This window comes from Solanum tuberosum, unplaced genomic scaffold (assembly GCF_000226075.1).
Source record: "Solanum tuberosum cultivar DM 1-3 516 R44 unplaced genomic scaffold, SolTub_3.0 scf00810, whole genome shotgun sequence".
In the NCBI taxonomy this organism is placed as follows: Eukaryota; Viridiplantae; Streptophyta; class Magnoliopsida; order Solanales; family Solanaceae; genus Solanum; species Solanum tuberosum.
In genome coordinates, this window is record NW_006239721.1 from 17,117 (window position 1) to 39,656 (window position 22,540).

A 22,540-nucleotide genomic window follows, 5' to 3' on the forward strand; every position below is an offset into this window, starting at 1 on the left:
AAAGACTGTTGAGAAAGTTGTAATTGTTGAGAAGAATGGAGAAGATAGTGGCAACATTGACGACTTGGAGGACAAAGATGTATTGCTAAGGAGTTAGATCTCAAGAACCTTGATAGAGGAAAGCATGTACCTGATTATGAGTTGTTCAACTGTCAAGGAGATGTGGGAATGCTTGAAAGAATTTTATCTTCAAGCAACAAACGATAATGAGTTTCAACTCAAACAACAACTGCAAAGTGTTAATCTAGGAACCAGAAAGATTAATGAATACATTAAGGAATTCAAAGGTATATATGATGGTCTTGCAACCATTCACAAACTTGTGAATGAAAATAACAAAGTAATCAATTTTGCTAGAGGTTTAGGTCTCAAGTATAAGACTTTTAGGACAGTCATTTTAGGGAAGACACCATATCGCACCTGTCACGACCCGGGAGCACCCCCAAGTCGTAACAAGGCGTACTCGACCCCGAAGGGGTCTTATACAAGCCACATAGTCATTCATTGCATTCAATAATGAAAATAGTGCGGAATAATAAAAAAACTTATTTACATCCACACATTTAAACTTCTTAAAACAACTTTAAAAACACACAGCGGAAGTCTAAGTCTCACATGGCCATCTTAGACACAAACAAAAACATAAGTAGGGACACGGCCCTTTACAATCAAAACAAAACTAAAAGTGTCTATTACATGAACAAAAGAACTTAAAAGTCTTGTCCTCGAATCCATGAGGACATACCAAGTCTTGGAGGAAAGCAATCCAACACTTCAAACTAGCTAAGAGGGATCACTTGCCGGAACCTACACTTGTAGTAAAAACATGAAGAATATGGGTTAGTACACAAAAATGTACTAAGTATGATGACCATGCAAAACATGCTTTAAAAGGGACATTTTAGTTAGAAACCATGCATTATGCCACCTTTTTGAAATATCATGAACAATAGCATAAAAGACATACAAGACAAGCATAACATCAAGTAAGTCATAATATCACCTTTAAACAATATCAACATGAAAACCTTTACCTTGGACCTTCACCTCAAGAAACCCTTATGCTATACCTCGTGCAATGTATGGATGGCGTCCCATACCACCATCCATACTAAGGCACCACATTGAGGTCACTTAAGGTAACTTATCATTCCTTTCTTTCACCTTTGCACAATATTCATACATAAGAGGTATATCATTAATTAAGACATGACAAGGGAAAATAACTCGTAATATAACCCAAGTATAACATGCATAACATATTAAGCATTTAAGAGCCAACATTCTTTAATAACCTCATTTAGGGTACATTCATGTCACAGTCATTAGGATTTAGAGAAACTCACTATGACCCTCTCCAAGCCTACTCGTGCAATGTATAGGTAGCATCCCATACTACTACCTACACTTTGTAGAACCTGTCAAGAAACCATAATGAAATCTCACATGATGAGAAGTAAGCGTTTAACCGACATAGACCATGAGAGCTTGTCATGGAATCCGGTGTCATGAGTCCCCACACCGAAAAGAGGTGGTCTACTTGCCTAAGGAAGACCGGTATATATAGCTTAATGGATCCACTAGCTTCCTATGCGGGCACATAGTTTATGGGATAAGGTAGACGATCATTGAAACTCATGCCTAACTGTCGGGGGAGTTTCCATCTAACCAAATCCGCTCGGTGCTTAGCCTACATTCCCATAGAATAGTTCATTACTTTGACATCATCACACATGAAAGGGTGCCATAAGCCTACCGATTCAAGGTACATTATTTAACACATGAAAGGGTGCCATAAGCCTACCGATTCAAGGTACATTATTTAACACATGAAAGGGTGCCATAAGCCTACCGATTCAAGGTACATTATTTAACACATGAAAGGGTGCCATAAGCCTACCGATTCAAGGTACATTATTTAACACATGAAAGGGTGCCATAAGCCTACCGATTCAAGGTACATTATTTAACACATGAAAGGGTGCCATAAGCCTACCGATTCAAGGTACATTATTTAACACATGAAAGGGTGCCATAAGCCTACCGATTCAAGGTACATTATTTAACACATGAAAGGGTGCCATAAGCCTACCGATTCAAGGTACATTATTTAACACATGAAAGGGTGCCATAAGCCTACCGATTCAAGGTACATTATTTAACACATGAAAGGGTGCCATAAGCCTACCGATTCAAGGTACATTTAGGAAAGCTCATTAACTCCTCTTGAAAGGGTGCCATGGGCCTGCCGATTCAAGTCTCATCATTAACCTTTATGGAAAGGTGCCATAGGCCTACCGAATCCAAGGTTCATTACTTATCATTAATGGAAGGGTGCCATTAGCCTACCGATCCAAGGTTCATTATAAGCATGTGTGGAAGGGTGCCATAAGCCTACCGATCCAAGGATTCAACAATCAACAATATAATCATTTATACAAGAAAATGATGCATAAGCCCTACCAATTCAAGGTATACTTTATATTGAAGAATCCTTCATATTATATCATCAACATTCATGAGTGTCATCAACACATCTCTGGATTTCCATACATCTCATAACTCAAACTTTAAAGCATCGATTCATCAATTCTCCATAGTTGGACATTTTGTCAAACACCTTGAAGGCATGTAATGGAATCAAAGAGCATGGAAAATAGGGTAGTAATTATGCAACCAAACCAGTGAACAACCTACAACAACACCTTTACATTCATAACATGATCACATTATCTTCATTGAATTCTCATTCATATAATGTCATGATAACACTCCAATTTCTCATACTATGCCTTTAAGGCCATAAGCCTCACATACCAATACACCAACAATACACCATAAAATAAGCATGGGTAATGACATACTTCAACAATCTAAAGACCTTTAAACAAGTTTGATTCATATACATTCATTATCTAGCAACCCACTTCATAAAGGCATAAACTAGGAATAGAGAGAAATCATGGGTTCATGGAGTATTTTCGTCATAAATCATCATTTAAACACTAATACAATCATAATAAGTCATTAATAACCATTTGAAAACGTTTGAAGAAGGAACCCATGAGTTAGAGTGAAAACCTAGATTTTGAAGAACTTGAAACCTTTGAAAACTAACTTTGAATGGACTCTAGGGTGAAAGCTAACCCTAGATGAAGGATCACCATACCTTTGCTATGATCTCTCAAGAAATTTGATGAAGAAAAACTTGAATCCAAAGCCTAGCTCCCACTTCTTCTTCTTCTTGAGTTGGAGAGAATATTTGAGAAGTGAGGGAAATGTTTTTAGGGATGGGAATGAACTAATGATATATAGGAAATAATATATGTCATTTGGAAGAAATGGTCCAACACTTAGAAAATATTTTGGGCGGATGAACAGTAAATGAACAGTAATTTAGCTACTGGAATTTCCGTTTTCTGCCGGACAGACTTTACGAAAATGGGCATAACTCCTTCGTCCGAACTCCGAATGAGGTGAAACGAAGTGCGTTAGGTAGCTAACTCAAAGGGCTTTCCATGGATATATTATTGGCCACCCAAATAATTCGTGTGCTAGGAGATATGACCCTTCAAAGTAGACCCTCGAAAAAGGCTTCACTTGGAAATTTCGGATTTTGATACGGTTGCTCTAAAATTTGGGTTAGACCCATTTCCCACTCAATTTGACCCCCTAAACAAGAATATGAAGTCGGATTTTCGAACATAATCAATTTGCTAATGCTCTCACGGGTTTTAATATAAGGGAGGATGGAGAAGATGGTGCCACAACAGAGCCATAACATGACATTCTTTGCTCAAAGGGGTAGGGTAAGAGGAAACTACTCTCAAGAAAGAGGAAACAACAACTTCAACTCTCGAGGAAGAGGCTTCAAGCCTGCTGGACAAGGAACAAAATTTCCCAAAACAATGGATATGGAACAGGTTGTCAGAATAATCAAAGTTTCCAAAATGGAAACAAGGAAAGGAACAATATTGAGTCATGTCAAATTTGTGGTAGAAATAATCATACTGCTCTTAAGTGTTTTTTTTTTCTACAGATGGAGCTATTCTTATCAATCTGCAAATGAACTACCATAAACATTGGTTGTTGTCAATCTACAGAATACATCTGCTACTGGTGACACTTTGTTTATGGACTCAGGAGCAAAAAGTTATATGACACATAACTCAGGTATTCTATCTGAACTTAAACACTACAATGGACCAGATAAAATCATCGTTGGGAATGAATCACAACTAAACATAACACATGTTGGGAATACAACTAAATCAAGCCTGAAATTACAAGAAGTCCTTAGATTACAAAGAATCTAGACGCAGTTAGTAAACTTACTAAGAATTTTTGCATTCTTGAATTTAATGAAACTAACTTTGTTGTAAAGTATAATTGAATACAAGGCCAAGGGATCTAAGAGGAGTGAACTCAATGTTTTGGAAGATAACAATCTCTATGCTCTGACTGCTGCACACAATTGGAACACATTAGACAACATGTTGCATACTAGATTAGGACGTCCTAGTTTGAAGTCATTAGAAGTTTTGAGTAATAATAGTTACATCAATGTTAGTAGTTGAAAAAGGGGCCTATTGTTTGTTCTAGTTGCCAATTAGGCAAAAGTTGTAAACTTCTATTGGCTTGAGAAATGAAATTGAGAAGGAACCTTTATTGAAAATTTATTGTGATCTGTGGGGTCCTGCTTCTGTTGAATCCTCTCAACATATAAGATGTTATGTAGTGTTTGTAGATGATCACACAAGGTATCCTTGGCTTTATTCACTGAAAAAGAAGTCTTGAATTATTTGAAGTATTTGTAAAATTTTAAAACAAAATGGAAAAACAATTTTCTAAAGAGATTAAGATATTCCAATACGATAGAGGTGGTGAGTTCATCAAAACAACTTCATTAAACATTTGGAAGATTGTGGTATTGTCAGGCATATTTCATGTCCTAACACACTTGAACAAAATGAAGTCTCAGAAAGAAAACATATGCATATTGTTGAGACTGATTAACTCTCCTACTTCATTCTAACTTCCTTTGTTTCTATGGATTGAGGTATTTCTCACTGCAGTTTTTCTCATTCATAGACAACTCTACTCATTCTTAAAGATGGTGACTCCATTTGTTAAGAAATCTGATTACAATAACCTAGAGATGTTTGGTTGTAGGTTTTCTCCTTATATCAAGGGTAGTAACAAGTTCATTCCAAAGACCCACCCTTGTGTGTTCATAAAATACAACCTCTTATACAAAGGTTACATATGTTATCATTCATTAACAAGAAGAGTGTATGTGTCTAGACATGTTGTCTTTGATGAAAATACATTACATGTTGTACCTCCAGTCAAGATCAGACTAACACTAATGTCTCACTTCATCTTGCTACATTTGTTGAATTTTTCTCCAAATTGTAGGCACATAATGATCCTAATTCTGGGGAATTACAAGTTATCGGTACATAAGCTACTGGTGACAATGTTACTAAAAAATCCAACAGCCCACATACCTCTTGATGATGATAATGATATTGATCCCTCAAATGCAGGATTAGATGATATTCATGAGGAATAGGTTGAAAGTGCAAGTCCAGACAATGGTGATGAGACTCAGGTTGCAGATCCATGATCAACTAGTGATAGTGAGGAACATGTTGCACGTGAAGGTCCAAATAGTGGTGGTCCATCAAATCCCACCTTCTTTGTGACTATCCCACAAGGAATACACTTAAAAGTTGATCGCTCAAGATGAAATCTGACAGAGAACCAACAATCTAAAGATACTACACTACAATCAGTTGTCTCAGTTGATACACCTCATGCATCACAAAGGAATCACATGATCACTAGACACAAGGTAAAGTAACATCACCTGTCACTTGTTGCTAACAACAAAGAAAAATTTTGAGGAACCAAAAACTACTAAGGAAGCACTAAAGTAACCTCATTATATGCAGAAGAAAATCAATACTTTACATAACAACAAGACATGGATATTGATACCCAAATCTTCTGGTATAAACTTAGTTGGTTCAAAATGGATGTTGACAACCAAGTTAAAGGCTAATGGAATAATAGATAGATACAAAGTCAGGCTTGTTGCCAGGGGTTTGTCACAGCTTGAAGAGATAGCTTTTGAAGAAACTCTTAGCCCTATGGTTAAGTCCACAACTATTAGGGTGGTTCTATCCATTGTTGTCAGCTCTAAGTGGGAGGTATACATGGTTTAACTAGATGTCAAAAATGCATTCCTCCATGGTTTCTTGTAAGAGGAGGTATATGAGTCAACCTCCTAGATTCGTTGATCCTAGGTATCCTCATCATGTGTGTCTACCGAAAAAGGCATTGTATGTTCTTAAATAGGCACTAAGATCTTGATTTGATAGGCTTAGCATTCATCTCTTACATATTGGTTTCGTTTGTAGTAAGGCAAATCCCTCGTTCATTTTTCAAACTCACAGAAGTACCATATTACTCTTGTTATATGTAGATGGCATTATTGTAACAGGAAGTAATCTATCACATGTCTCAGATTTGGTTCTACAACTTAAAAAGGAATTTTCTATGAAAGATCTTAGTCCATTACACATTTTTTTGGGAGTAGAGGTCAAGTATTTTATAAGAGGAATTCACTTGAGTCATAGTAAGTATGTTTATGAGTTACTGGACAAGACAGATATGACATTGGCAAAGGCTGTAGCTACTTTTTTTTGCTCAAAATCATGATTTACATGAAGCTTTGGGAAGTCTTATCAATGCCTCTTTATACAGAATGATAGTAGGGAGTGTCCAATATTTGACACTCACAAGATCTAACATCACTCATGTAGTGAATCTACCAATTCAGTTTATGCAATGTCCTAAAATTGAACATCTTTACGGAGTCAAAAAGATTCTAAGCACATCAAAGGTACTCTACACTCTGAACTCGGAATTATTTCAAAATCACCTTGTAGGTCGTATGAATATTTAGATGCTAATTAGGGAGGCTACACCACCAATAGGAAATCAACTACAGGCTATAGCATCTACGTAGGTGCCAATTGTATTTCTTGAACTTTCAAGAAACATACCACAATAGCTATATCAAGTGCTGAAGCTGACTATAGAGCACTAGACTCCACTATAGCAGAGATGACATGGATGATATATCTACTTCATGATCTTGAAGTGTATCTCAAGTCATTCCCTAAACTGTATTGTGATAACTTGAGTGTTTTGTACATGACAGTCAATCTAGTTATGCATGTTAGAACCAAACATGTTGAAATGAACTATCATTTTGTTCGAGAAAATGTGGCCAGATGTCAACTTCTTACTCAATTTGTGAGGTCCAAGGATCAGCTAGCTCATATCAAAGCATTGACAAAGAAACTTTTTGCTGGATTTCGAAGCAAGCTAGGAGTAACTATTCCTCCACTCGCTAGCTTGAGGGGAAATTTTGAAGATAAGGTAAGCTGAAGATATGGAACACGTTGATCAACATGGTACAATCAACATATACAATTGTTAAATGTTAAAGAGAGTTAGGGTCACACTAGGACGGGACTATTGCATTAGCTGAAGTCGACTAGGCTACTATGTCTTATGCTAGCTGAAGTCTACCTGGATTAGTTATAATTGTAGTAGTAGTAGTCAACCTCTACTCTTGTATATTGTGTATTTGTATTGTAGTAGGACTCTAAGTGTAGCAATCCTAGGACTATATAATTCACTCCTATATATGGAGCATGTACTTGACAATTTTAATCATCAATATAATCCTTGACTTCTCTCATTACGCCAAAGTTCTACACACAAGTCAAAGAAGAAGGAACTTCCTCGAGTGTAGATCATTTCGTCGATCATCATATGTGAATCGCATGTCAATTAATTTGTGATTTGTACTTAGTTGATTGTAATGATACCTTCCGATATTTATGGGTAAGCCAATGAAAAAATAATTGGGTAAGAAAACATTTTGAGTACTGACTTAAAATTTTTAGACGAGGCTAATTATAGACAAAATCTAAGCAAGGTGGGTTTTAGGGAAATCCGAGAAAGGACTAGATAAAATTTCTAAGCTTGGATTGGTTCTTCAATTATATAATATATCAAGGAGTTTGTAAGGCTTTTCGGAAGTGAATTCGAGTAAGTACAACTTTTGTTATCAAACTTGACATGAAATGGTTAGGTTAGAACGTCAAACTTTGAAAGGGTATTGCGAAATGAATTTTTTAGAAGAATTCCAAGTTTCTCTTCGGTGCAAGTCGCATGGCTGGTGGTGGGATCCCACTATAGCGGGTTGGGGCCCGCTATAGCGGGGTAAGTCACAAATTTATGCAAAAAGTCCCAAAACTAATCATTGTTCTGCAAACTCATTTTTGGGAAGAAAAAAGGGCAACCTTAGGATTCTTCTTCAGTTTTCCATCAAATTCTTCGGTAAAAATAAGTTAACTACTCCCCTCAACTTAGTAATTCAATTCTTGGACCTTAGAATCAATGGTAGATATCTTAGGGAAGAGATTTTACTTAAATTAATGATGGGAAAACCTTGATTTGGGTGGGACGATCATAGGAATGACCTGAGGTTTAGGATTTGAGTATAACCCGAGTATATTTAGGCCATTGATCATTGATTGCGTTATTTTGTTATTGTTTTAGATCAAGAACAATCTGAAATTTGTAACAAAGGAAAAAACTCAAGTTCTATAGAGTTTTCAAGGCTTGATTTGAGGTAGGTGATGGTTGTTTATTTTTCAAGTTATGTAATGTGCGCGTGTTAACTAATTATGTAGTATTACTTGTACAACATATTGGAAAAAATATAAAGGGATAAATGTAAAATGATATCAAGTTGTCAATCTCATGTAATGAACTTGTTTAATTTGCTTGTGACTTGCAAATGTGTTTGATTCATTATATATGCGACTTTGTGTGATATATGTGATTGATGGTTAGCTCGGGTACCATGCCTGGTACAAAATACTCTATTAATTGACTTGGGTACCATGTTGGTACATGTTGCTATTAGTTGGCTCGGGTACCATGCCTGATATAGAATATTATATTGGTTGGATCGGATACCACGCTAGTACATGCTTTATAATTGTTGGCTCGGGAACCATGTGTGTTGATTATTCTCTTATATGTTTGTTCCTTGAGTGAATTGAGATTGCTTGTAATCATGTGGAAATTCTTCATGTAAATGTGTAAGTCAGGATTGGTGATTGAGAGTCTTGTGGAATTGCTGACTTGGTTGGTGTATGTGTTGTATTACGATTAATATATTTTAGGTATATGTTTACATCTATATCTTTAGAGCTGGCCGATGATCCTTCTAGTACATTGTGGTTGTGTACTGATACTCTAATTGCTCTTTCTATATTGAGTACATGGCATATTCAGGCAGCTGTTACGAGACCTCAAGTGTGAGACACACGATATCTGAATCCAAGGGTAAACTACTTTTTTCGGGTTGTCATGGATTCCTCTTATCTTCTTAGTCCATCTCTTTGGACTTAGACCTTTTCAGACTTATGCTTTCTTTTGTTTTGGGGTTGCATCCCCTTATTCTAGACGATTAGAGTTTTGGTACACGACTTTCAGTTTCTAAGGTGTTATTTTCACAAATGTTTTATGATAACAAATTTTGTTTGTGGGAACTTAATCTTTATTTGTTTTAAACTGTTATTTTAGACGTTTGTTTAATTACAGATTGGTTGGTAATTGATTCTCTCACTAGAGAATTAGTGTGGGTTCCACTCATGGCGGGTTGGGATCGTGAAAAGAAATTTATGGTGTACTGACGGGGAACAATAATAGGCTATTTATGGAGAGCTAAACAATATCTAGGAATTGTATGTGATTTTTACGATCCATAAATGGTGTCAACATGGTACTTCTGTTAGATTTTAATTTAGAATTTGTGGATTAATATAAAAACTTTTTGTAGGATTTTTGTATATATCTTTTACAGATTTTGTACGAACAAGTTAGACCATTGAAAATTCTCTTTTCTAGTCATTTTTCAAGGAAAGAATTCTATTACTTTCAATACAGTCGAAACCCTGAGCATAAGTGACTTTCATGTAGACATTTAAACTCTGACAAATGTCATCGATTCAATCTCGTTGAAGACTTATTCATCTCAACGATTGAAAAGGCAATAAGAGACTGAGAAATTGATGAGAAACCAGATGAGCAATACTCGCGACAATATCAGTATCACCACCCATACTCGTCCATCATGTACAAAATGAGTTCCAGAGGAACTAATATCACATTGTATACAATTTCAGAAGAACATGTATAAACTGAACCATCTCTCAAAAGCTAAAATGCAATATGAACAACATTGTTAGTTAAATTTGTTTCCTTCTCTCTATATATGTGCAATCTCCACATTTCCTTTAATTTGCTCAACAACTCCTTAATACTTCTCATATCAATAGAGACAATCCAAGGAATCTCTCAAATGCCATCTAATATCTTCTTTGTGATTAATGAATCAGTTTCAATAGTCAATGATACAAGACCATTATAAACAAACACAATACTCCAGACCCAACCCAATTTTAACTTCTATAGTTGTCTTAACTCTGCATACACCAAATCACCTGCCCCATTCCTCACACAAAAGTGCTAAAGCTCCTTTACCATAATTTTCTTTACTACAACAATTTGTGTTGCATTTGAAACTTCCCAAAGCTGGGTAGTTCCAAACCACCACCATACTTCAATTTAAAGGAGCATATTCTTTAAGGAACTTTACAATAATAGGCCAGGACTCAGGAGTTAGGGATACCTGATTTTAGCAAATAGGATTTACTGCTTATTAATGATAAAATCATAGCATGTTCCCACCATATCTAATGATATTTCTTCTTCTCCAAATTTTCTAAATGATAAAGGCAAGAACAACCTTAAATAAAGGTCTCAACTTATTACCACACTCTACAATATCCCACCATAAGTCAATTACTTGTTTGAGTTGTATTAATGGACCTGTAATCTAGCAACATCAGCAAAGAGCTTCCAAAGACTAGCAGTAGTAGAGGAATGAATAAATAGATGATCAACCACCTTATCATCACAACGACAACATTCAACCTCATTAGTGAATTTCATCCTAACTAGGACTTCTCCAATAGGGTTCCTTCTATGCCACATAAGAAAATAAACTTTAAAATGGATCCTTCTCTCCCAAATTTGCATTAGATTCCTATGTTTCTCTTGTCTTTGTCTAATCATCTCCCAAGCACTTCCTACTAAAAAAATTTCCATTTCCAGTAGGCTGCATCCACCAAGTTTTATCTGATTTCTGCCTTTTGCTCAAAGCCTGAAGAATCTGACCATTAACTTCTTCATTGAAGTACTCCTACAGCAAGTTAGTATTCCATCTACTAATTAATGTACCTCCTCCACATTCCCATGAGCATGATTGAGAGGCATGTGGAATTGCAAAGCACCTAGGCGAGTCCAATTATCAAATCAAACACTTGCATGTCATGTTTTTGGTTCCCACCATATTGCTTGATCAAAAGAGTCCCTAGATTGTAACATTAGCTTCCAGATTTGAGGACCCCCTTTCTATTCAACCATTTGAGGTCTATGTCTCTTACAATACTGATTCAACATAAAGTGAGAAAAGGCCCAAAATAGTCCCTCATCTTTGGGTTAAAACTCAAAGTCATCCTTGAGTTTTCACATAGAACACTAATAGTCCCTCATGTTTGCAATATTGGTGCACTTTTGGTCCTCCCCTAAATTTTTGCCTATTTTTTAACATTAATTTTGTCCACAATTTTATGTAAGGAATGTCCAATCATCTTTTTATTTATTTAGTATAAATAATAACTCTATGTGAGAGAAGGTGAGAAGAAGAACACCTTGTTCTGCTCAGTGGAAATATTACTGCAGCTAAGCTAAGAACATCTTAACATATGACGTTGTAAGAAAAGTAAAATGTGTACTATTGCACGTGAAATCGTCGTGATGAACCTTTTGACTTTACCTGCAATACGATTTCTACTAAACAAAACAAGGGGAAGAACTTTTGGGGAGGACCAAAAGTGCACCAATATTGCAAACATAAGGGACTATTAATCCTACATGTGAAAACTCAAGGATGACTTTGAGTCTTAACCCAAAGATAAGGGACTATTTTGGGCCTTTTCTCGAGTATTGTTGGTCCTTAAAGTTCCACCACAACTTAGCAAAAAGAGCATTTGAAATATCAAATTAAGATCTGAAATCAAGGCCTTCCTCTTCTTTAGGCAAATAAATAGTATCCCATGTAATCCAGTGTTTAACTTTGCCCTCTTCCTTGAAGTTCTACAAAAACTTTGTAAACATCCTATATATATGTGTATCATGAATGACACAATTTGGAGGACTAATAGCTGATAGTAAGCATATGAGAATATTTTGTAGTACATTCTTAATCAGAACAACCTTTCCTCCAAATGATAGTAGCTTCCCTTTCCAGACTTGAAGCTTGTTCTTGATCTTCCTAATTAACTCTGTAAAATGTATTTTCTTTAGCATGACCAATTTGACACCCTAAATACATCAATGGAAACTTTCCTCTCAGAAACTAGTTACATTTCCCACTTCCTGAACAACAAAGTGAACAACCTTATTAAACATGTAAAAGGAACTCTTTCCTTTATTGAGGTTGTGAATCCAATATGAATGTTGTGTACATGTATAAAGGTTTTCGAATTAATGCATGATTTTGGATTTTCGATATCTCGTTATTTTTTATTCTTAATTATTGGTTGGTGGTTGCATCAACCTAAGTCAATTGACTAGTTTACTAGGAAAAGTGAACTCAAATTTGAAAGAAATAACTTACGAAAACTTAGGACGCTAATCCTCATTTAATAGAGTCATTTATGAATAAGGAATTGACTTGACGTAAGTTTATCTATCTTAATAGTAACTCTTGTGCATTTGAGAAAATCATTAAGAGCTATATTATTAAATTATTCGGAAACATTAAGTAATAGTTTAGAGTGCATATCTAAAACAACTAATTACAGTATTTACATGAAAATTTAGGACATTGTATTTCATAGATTGGGGCACAACTTGGTTCTTCAATCCTATTGATTTACAACTTCATAAAAAAACAGTATTCAGTAAGTTAAATAAATATTTTCTTTCTACTTCCTTCCCTATCTTGAGTGTGAAGTTTTATATTAAATATATTCATCTAATTGCAAGCATTATGTCATAAATGAGATAGAAATTACGATCACCAATCAAATATTCATCTAATTTGGTAGTTTTTTCACACTTATTCTTGTGGGAGTAGACCACAACGTTAACTGTATTTGACTATACATCGTTGCATCATTTTATATGGGTAATTTTGAGCATATCACTCTATGCCGTCAATGAAAATCCTTAACAGACACAAAATAACACCTACTACAATCAACTAAGTAATCAAAATATTGTGTTAGAACCAACACAAAAAAACTAACTATTACAACTCAAAAACCTATATGAATAAATCATGATAGGAATAAGTTCTTTCGTTATAATAACAACTTCTTTTCAAGACTCATTGTGTGATACTCTTCTCTCTCTAACCTGTGTGTGATCAAACTTACAAGCATTATGTCATGTTGTTTATATAAGTGTAAACAACTGCCTTGTAGTTTTCCAATCCAAACAAATGGTTCAACACTTTTTAAGAATTCGATCCTGATTCGACTTTTTTGTGCGTTTACTTTTTTCTACTATTTCCAAGCTATTTTATGTGCATAATGTATAATAATGATTTTGAATATAGATTCTGAAATCATGGTGCTTCTAACACTTTTCTATTTGTACTGTTATGACCAGCTGAAGCAAACCATATATACTGGTCAAAGCAATGATACCTACACTTTTCAGGCAACAAATGACAGGTCCGTTTCCACATCGGTAATAACTTATTTGAAGTGCCAGGGTCGTTGGTAGAGTGGTAAGTACTCCCTCATCCTTAATCAAGAGGTCTAGGGCTCGAGCCCTTGGCTACAGAGTCGCCTTTGTTAGGGAGCGCTTTAACCTCCAATGTAAAACTTTCCAGCACGAATCCAGATTTAGTCGGACTCCAATGTAGATAACAGACACCGGTTGGGAAACCAAGAAAAAAAAAAACTTCTTTGAAGTCAATCTAGTTGTAGAAAGAATTAACATTTCAATGCTACTGTCTAATTCTCATTCTATCCCTAGTAGGTTCAGGGGATACGAGAACAGTAATGGGTGAGCAACAACTAGACCATACCAGGTCTATTTTGCAAGCACATGTAGATTTTCAGATAACAAATCATGTATTAAACAAATATTACTGAACAGGTAAAAAGAATTTGAAAATAAAAGAGTGATACAAAACATTGTATAATTATGTGCAAGCTTCTCCTTTGTATTCATGAAAGTGTAACAATTACAAATATTAGTATATGATTCCATATAACTTTCCAAGTCTCCCTTGGCCTTAATCAGCGAGGAAAAAAGAGTTGACACATTAACTAACAAGACGAGTATGACATGTGACCAATCAACCATAGTGCTCAGAGGCATCGACACCCATGAATGAAGAGACCATCAGCAGAAGATATCTTACACAGCAGAGACAGTGTTTCAGGCTTACAGCATAACACCAGACATAACTAGATGTATATAACATCTCTAGGACATGAGGACAAAATGTGAGATCAGTGGTCGAACCAAAATTATCAACAAAACTTCATATGGCAATCAAAAAGTCCACTACAATACATGCCTACTTCAATGTGCGTTTATCAGCTTCATACATTTTCATATGACAGGCATGACTGCCATCAATCAATGGCGATAATGAGAAATCCAACAGATACATACATGAGTACCACAGGATACAAGGCAAGAGCTTTCCTCCTAGGGTTAACAGCTGTACTCATGAAGGGGTATGCTGCCCAAGAACTCCAAGCTAGTGCAACACAAACCACAACCACCTTCAATATCACATTGTCCTTTAGCATGCAAATAAAGGCGCCAACATCAAGTGGGAATAGACAGTAACCCAGAAGACTGAGGCTTTGAAAGAAGATTATGTGACCGCCCTGCAGGTCAAACTCATTAATTTCATCTGAAGTAAGAGAAACATCATTTACATTAATTCTGCGACTCTCAACTACTTTAGTGCTGTGAAAAGGAATCTGCATATACACTCATTAGTGTCGGTATAATGGTATTCCTTTAGTGACAGGAGCCTATAGAATGCATTCCTGGGTATATATGCACCAGTGAGCTTCCCTTTCCCTATATGTTCAATATCTGACATCTCTTGGCATCTTTAGTATATGTCTAGTAATTGCCTAAAGATGTTTAAGCATATACCCATATTAGGGTGTTTTCTTCTTTTGTTATTCATGTTTTGACCTTATTTTGTATAGGCATGGGTTGAGAAAGTTTCATTACCAGTAACAAGACATTCAATGTCAGGATGACAGCACCGGCAGCCAGCAGAGCAAATGCAACAGCAAAAACTTCGGACTGGAAGAAAATTTAAAGAAAAATAAATCCGGTAGTCAGTAATCCATCACTAAATCACTCAAACCACAGGCAATTAAATATCAATTAATCAATCACATAAGCCTCAGTCGCAACTAGTTCAGTTTGGTTATATAAACAGTCCAAGCTATTTTGGTTAGGCTATATATAACCACAGGCAACTAAAAGAAGTATAATATAAAAGAGTAAAATAAAGGGTGCCTGTGGACTTCGTTACAGTAACAAGACAGCATGCCATATTTGAGCAAGATCCATCCCGACCTAAGTTTCAACAGTCCAAAAACTGATCTAGATCTATTCATTCCATCAAATTGTCTGAAAATAACTTAACTGTCTAGACAAACAACATTTCCACTTGACATTTGATAAACTCTTGATGGTTTGTTAATGGGTCCACAGAAACATTGTTGATTGTTCTCAAACTAGAAAGGTAACTCCTCACACCATGTTGAATAAGAGATAACTAGTAACAGCATAAAAGCAAAAAATTTAAAACAATAAAGAAATGCAAAAGGTTCATTTAGACATGAATAAGAACTGCCCACAGTGAGATGCATGAAAACTAAGTGATCCTCTTTTTTGAGATAAGGTTTGCACCAAGTAGCACCAAGTAGGTGCATTGGGGTGTGCAATACAAAAGGCAGAACTGAGTGATCTTGAGTTTAGGACTCACAGATCACATTTATACCAATACCCAGTTTAAAGTGAAGGATTCTCTTTGGCCGACAGGGCTTCTATTCAGAAGAATCTTTCCAGTTAATGAAACAGAAGAGTTTGAAGTTCCTTAACATGCTTCTTCATTCATGTTTTTCCCCAAGTATAGCAAAATATGCACTGATGTCTTCCTGGTTGATTAGGTAAGTCTCACTGTAAGTCTTAGTTTTGACCAACCATTTTTGGGAAGTCTATAAAGTAGCTATGACACTCGTCTTCCATCATATATACAAGCTTGAATAGTTACATAGAAGAGGACTATTAAGTATTGACACTAGAATTAGACGTTTATTATTTGCACCTTTGTTAGAGTTCTGTTTATACTTCATTCCCTCCCATTGCATCTTCTCTTCTTTTAGCACTTCTGCTTCTCCTTCTTAAGACCAGTAAATTCTTAACTATTATATATCTGATTTTCTCTTTTTTTATTATTCAAGCAAGCTATACAAAGTCAGATCAGTACTTGTAACTTCCTCTTTGTGATCATCGGCTATCTACTCCAAGTTAATTAATCTCCCACCATGAGAAAAGATGGTGAAGCTGCATTAGAGTGGTAGAAGGGCTTGTGACAACATCAATATACACTTTGAGCACGAGGCACTTAAACCTCGACCTCAACAGCTTAAAATGAAGAGGTAAAGCAAAAAACGCAGGAAGGGCCTTCACAGGACGGGCCAGAAATTGCTAGAATTTTTTTTGATAAAGAAAAATGCTAAAATATTTTAAGCTAAGCAAAGCAAGAAAAACAAGAAAATATCTCGTAAGCACAAAGCAAGAAAAGCAAGGATAAATGATTTTGTCCTCATCCTCGTTAAATAACCCGTACACACTAAATAGGATTAATAGTTGCAATGGAGAAACCAAAATGCATAGATAAAATGCACTTAAATCCCTCTCTTTCCGTTTCCTCCAGCTGAAGACATTACCTTCTACAGTAACCACTAGTCATCCTAACAAAGCACAGATTGGAATCTTCACCAGCTTAATAGTCTGGAAGTCTCTCACAGTCAACATATATATCTCAAGAGTCAAGATATTGGAGATACTGAATGGGCTACTATAGTTGTTCTCCGCAATCTTGCCCTTGTTGACGCATAAAGGATATCAAAGGTAACTAGTTCTTTACCAAGGAAAGTAACTATGCACTTGTCAACCATCCAATAATCGGAATCAGGTAAAATGGTGATGCTCAGACCTTTGAAACAACAAATTGAGGTATACACAATCCCTCCATTGAAAAGTATGTGGCATAGTTTGACTGGGCATGAGTTTAAGAAAGAAAGGAAGATCTGTGAACTTACAAGTTATCATCTGGCCTGCAGTCTACACTAGTTCTTCTACCCACTCCCTTTTATCCCACATTATCAAAATCCCTCCTCTACTACTCCTGGCATCCAAATGTACTTCTCCGATCTATTAGCCCACAACTCCCTCATCAAATTGCTTACCCCTCCTATATTTGTTTCTAAAAGAACATAAATGTTTGCCCCCCACCGGTGAATTAATTGTTTAACCAGTCTCCTCTTGTTTGCCCCATTCAAACCCCTCACGTCCCATGACACAGTTTTAATCTTCATTGATCTCTAATTGGTGGTCTTCTCCTCTTTCACAGCTCACTCCTAGGTTCCCCATCCTTATAGTTGACCTCAAAGAATTAAATTACTAACCTCTTTTGGGATCAAAAGGTTGTTTTTGACTCTGACATTTCTCTTCTTTGATCTAGCCTCTCAAAGAGGAGCTCTGCATCTTTTTCTAAGCCATTAAAAATGGCTCCAAATTCCTTGCTTAATTTAATTGTATTTTGCTGCACCCAGGATGTTGCATCAGATTCCACCTCATTATTACACTCACTTGGGTCATATTGGATAGGTGTAGGCTCTTCAATCAGAATCAGCTGCATTTGTGTCCCTTCCCTTGCTTTTCACATTATCCCATCTGCATCAATCAACTCAGTTTCCGAGATCACAGCTATAGGAATTATGATCACATCTGCTTCATGGTTCGTGTCGATCCTCTACATGTGATCCTCGACTCTTTCTCTTACGAACATCCCCCTTGCTTCATCTTCATAGTTAAAACCTGTCGCAGTTCGCAGCTCCTCTACAATGTCCACGTGAGCATTTATGCTTTCAGTGAAAGGCTAAGCTGTAGGATTTTTCATTAAGCCTTTCTGTCCTTTCTCATTAAAATGAGAGGAAGGACCACTTTCATTAAAACGAAGAGAAGGCCCAACATACGAAGTGGAGAAAAATTGGTCCACTGGTCCTACTCCTTTTGAATTGTTGCATCCAGCCACGTGCCCATCATCTTTGTCCATGGTGTAAAATCCTCAATCCTATCCATTATCCAACAGATCTTTCCTAGCTATCCCTTTCCCCTTCCTTGGAGTTTTCCCTTTCTCCACAATTGACTGACACAAGCTGTTAGCTCCTTTTCCATGAAAATTTTTGTCCCCTCTTGGTTATCCAACAACCCAACTTTTTTCAAATTTTGTCGGCGCTTCTACCCATACTGGTAAAGTGAATCTCCATTCCCCATCCCCGAGTTCAACCGACGTCGGAAGATTTTTCAGCGACCCATTACTTTAATTCAAGCCCATCTCAAGTGATTCTTGAGCTCCGTCTCCGACCATCCGCCATATTTTTCCCCAATCTCTTTTATAACCCCTGTTGGACCATAGTTGAAGTGGCAGACCTAGAACCCTAATCCAATACCAATAGAAATTGGTACTAATTTTTTTTTTGATAATAGTAACTAGAAATTGGTACTAATTGAGTATGCTCTAGCTATTGATGACCATCAATCCAGCTTGAGACTGCTTCCCTGGTTTTCTCCAAGATTCTTTCATGACATGCTCTGTGTCCTTCACACTTTGAAATTCAAATAGGAATGGAATCTCGTTCATGTCAAACACTTGGAGGTTATGTATTCCATGCCAAGCCTAATGTGCCCATTTTCTGACATCATTTTGTGAAGGAATTTCATCGCACTCAGCGAAACTGACCACTAAGCATCTTCTTAGAGGGAATTCTTAACCTGAGACAGATTTGTTCCCCCCATGGAAGCCCTTCATTATCTCCCCATTATCACCATCATGGATCCATGTAGATTTATTTAATGCTTCTTTAAAGCTTCTTTCATCACTTAACAATCTGACATCTCACATCCCTTGTCCTTTTGATATTTAAGGCCCCCTGTCTGAATTTATCTCTATTAGTGAAGCAGGCAAACTTTGAAACCAAAGTCAACTAGCCCTCATTAAAGTTGTTCTCTGGCACAATAGTAACTGACCTAGAATCCCCTTTGACAGCAATGACAAAAATAAAGCAACCAGGTTTATTGAACTTCAGGCATAGAAAAGGCTGGTAGCCTTATCTCTGCATCTCTCACTCATATACCTTAAACTCAATAATGTCAAACGACTTCCCCACAAATCTGAAATAAATAAAATTATCCATGACCAATAAAACACTTAAAAGAAGAAAAAGGAGACTTAGAATGATCTCGGCGATCGAATACCACCGGAGAAGGTATCCAGAAGTCCGAAAAGGACCTTAGGTAACTACCTCATTAACTGAGCCTGAGAGCATATTAGTACCTATTATTATTATTTTTCTAAACAGGAATCTAGGTGTTTTGAAGATACTAGTAGTTCCTTACAAACACGTAAGATGAATTGTATTCTTAACTTTTGTTATTGGTGTAAATTAGGGTATATAGATGATTTTGTTTCTGTTATAGACGTCATAAGGTCCCTAATAAGATGATAAAGAGCTTAGCTTTGTCTCTTGTTTATACTTTTGGTTTGGATCTACTGATGTAAACATTCATTTTGGTTGCAAACATTTTTGTGTTTATGATTTATTTATAGTTTGTTACCTTGTCATAAAAAATAAAGGCAATAGCCAAAGAGAATATAAACTCTAGGCATGTTGGACTTCCATGTACAAACTAAATAGAACTATTTGCACCCATTCAACTGTGTTGTTTTTATAGTCATTTTTAAACCAAGCAAACTATACCCTAGCAAGTCTATAGGACATGTCCACAAGAAGACATCAACTTATAAGGGGAAGGAGTAGGACCACCAACATGATTACAATGTGAACTGTAATAAAAATAGACACCTAGATAGCAAAAAGATGAAAACTTAGGCAATTCCAAGAGTTCTCTTTTGGGCTGGATCTAGATGAGGAGCCGAAAAAGAAATCAAATAGTTGAGATTTAAGGTGAAATGGAGAGATAATTTAGAAGTAAGCACATTAAAGAAGTGGAGATGGAAGAAAAGAGAACTGGACCAGAAAGGACATGCAAGAAACTACAAATAAAGTTGTTGGTTTTTTGTAAAAAAAACAACTACCCCTCAAATCCCAGACTAGTTGGGCTGGCTGAACGAATCCGCTTATGTCAATCCCGATTCATTCAGGCTCATTACATTCCAATACTATACAACAAGAAAGCGAAGAAAAATACAGCTCATGGTTGCCAGTAGCTAAAAGAAAGTCCTCGCTTTCTCTTGAACAAGGGACGGGCAGCATAGCCATGTCATATCATGGTATCAAAGTAAAACTCATTGATCCATGTTGGTGTGCTTCTCAATGTTGGAGCCCTGTGTTATGCTATAAACGCTCCAGTTGTCCAGTCCTCATCATACGGGGGAATGTTAACTATTAAGTCCTATGTTGATTGAGGGAATAGGTTGTGCTCTCCTTCTATGGTCATAGGCAATCATCCCTCATAAGCTAGCTTATGGGTTGGATTAGGCTAAAGATCCATTTCTTCCCATGGTATTAGATCTAGACTCATCCTCATTCTTGGTTACCCAATACTGGGCCATCATGTTCTGTTTTCCATGCCATAGATGTCCAATCTTAGGCTGGCGAGAGAGTGTTGCCAGTGACCTATTGATAAAGAAAATGGGTTTGTTATCTCTTGTATGGGACAATCCTTCCCTCATGAGCTAAAGTGGGGTTGTTTAGGTCCAAAGTCCAGCGTCCTTTTATTCAGCTATAACTTGATCTAATTTGAGTGCCCCTTGTGCCAGAGTTAATTAGGATTACATATATTATACATCAAAACTACAAAACATGCACAATCACAAAAATAAATGCTTCTAAAACATTTACAGAATTCAGTACCTTCTAGCACAAGACACAAGTAAATTAGACTCAACCGATAGTTTGAACAGTAAAGTGGTAATGCTTATCACCATAAAGGCTGATAAAATTTGACAATGTACCTTCTTAACAGAAGCAGACCATGACAAAGTGAGACCAAGGAAAACAATGAAGAAGAAAGGTCCCCATAGATCCCAATCACGAAGCGCTTTGCCAGGATCTTCTCTATAAGGATTAGGGAAAACCACCAGCTTCAAATTACTAACAATTCTGGACAGATCTCTTTTGACGGTATCCCAAACGGGTTCGGTAAGGGTATTGGGCGGCGATCCGAATCCGGTAGCAGCTATATTCGACTGTCCCGATGAAGGTAGGGGTGGTGGAGATGGAATGGAAGGGACAGGTGTCGGTTTGTAATTGGTGGTTGTGGTAGATGTAGGAGGAGGTGGTGGGCGAAGATTGGAAGGCATGAAGGGAGAAGATGAAACAGGTATGGGAGCACGAGGAGGAGAAGGAGGGCGTGCTGGAAGGACAGTAGAAGGATTGGAATAGATGAGGTTTTCAATTTCATCAATATCGGATTGGGATGAGGAGTGAAGAGGTATAGTGTCTCCGTGTGACATTTTTTCCGGTAGCTCTCAGATTTGCAGAGATGATCGGAGATGGGGGACAAGGCGGGGTTGGGTGGGTGGTGTAACTGGTGTTGCCCTGTTGAGGTGTAAATGCAGGGAAATGCCCAGTCGTATTGTTAGAAAATTTTGCACTTGTTGAGAAAAAGTAAGTAGGCGTTTGGGGATGTCATACCAGCTCTCGTGAGATGGAATCGGTTTTGGACATGCAATTTCATGCTGATTCCATCTCATGATTTGACGTCATGATATGAAATTTCATATTCTCTACCCGTTTGGACATGGGATATGGTATCATGATATGATATCATAATATGAAATTGTGAAATGAAATTGAAGTTTTGTTTGGACATGCGATATGAAATTTTTATGCAGTATATTTTCTCATAAATATAAAAATCTCATAAGTTGTAAAACTATTAAAATAGCCCCAATTATTTATTCAATCTTGCCAAATAAACAAAAATTTATAAAATCGCATAATAAATTATTATAAAGCAATTTGTTCTCCACTTAAGTAACTGTTTCATCTAACTTTAATTCAATAAAAAT

General features: G+C 36.6%; 1 protein-coding gene across 1 annotated transcript; it reads right to left on the bottom strand.

Moving 5' to 3' along the window:
• Positions 1-14,360: 14,360 nt before the first annotated feature.
• On the bottom strand, positions 14,361-22,137 carry LOC102600030 (protein YIPF6 homolog). The gene is made up of 3 exons (XM_006367480.2): positions 21,482-22,137; positions 15,436-15,510; positions 14,361-15,077 (listed from the first exon to the last, which is right to left on the bottom strand). The coding sequence occupies exons 1-3, from the start codon at positions 21,980-21,982 to the stop codon at positions 14,817-14,819; spliced, it is 837 nt and encodes a 278-aa protein (XP_006367542.1). The 5' UTR covers positions 21,983-22,137; the 3' UTR covers positions 14,361-14,816.
• Between the last annotated feature and the right edge of the window lie 403 nt (positions 22,138-22,540).

Coding starts and splice junctions, on each gene's coding strand:
- LOC102600030 (XM_006367480.2), bottom strand. CDS start 21,982: ATGTCACACGGAGACACTATACCTCTTCACTCCTCATCCCAATCCGAT. Junction 15,511..21,481: donor GGTCTGCTTCTGTTAAGAAG/GTACATTGTCAA, acceptor ATTTTCTTCCAG/TCCGAAGTTTTTGCTGTTGC. Junction 15,078..15,435: donor CATTGAATGTCTTGTTACTG/GTAATGAAACTT, acceptor TTTGACCTGCAG/GGCGGTCACATAATCTTCTT.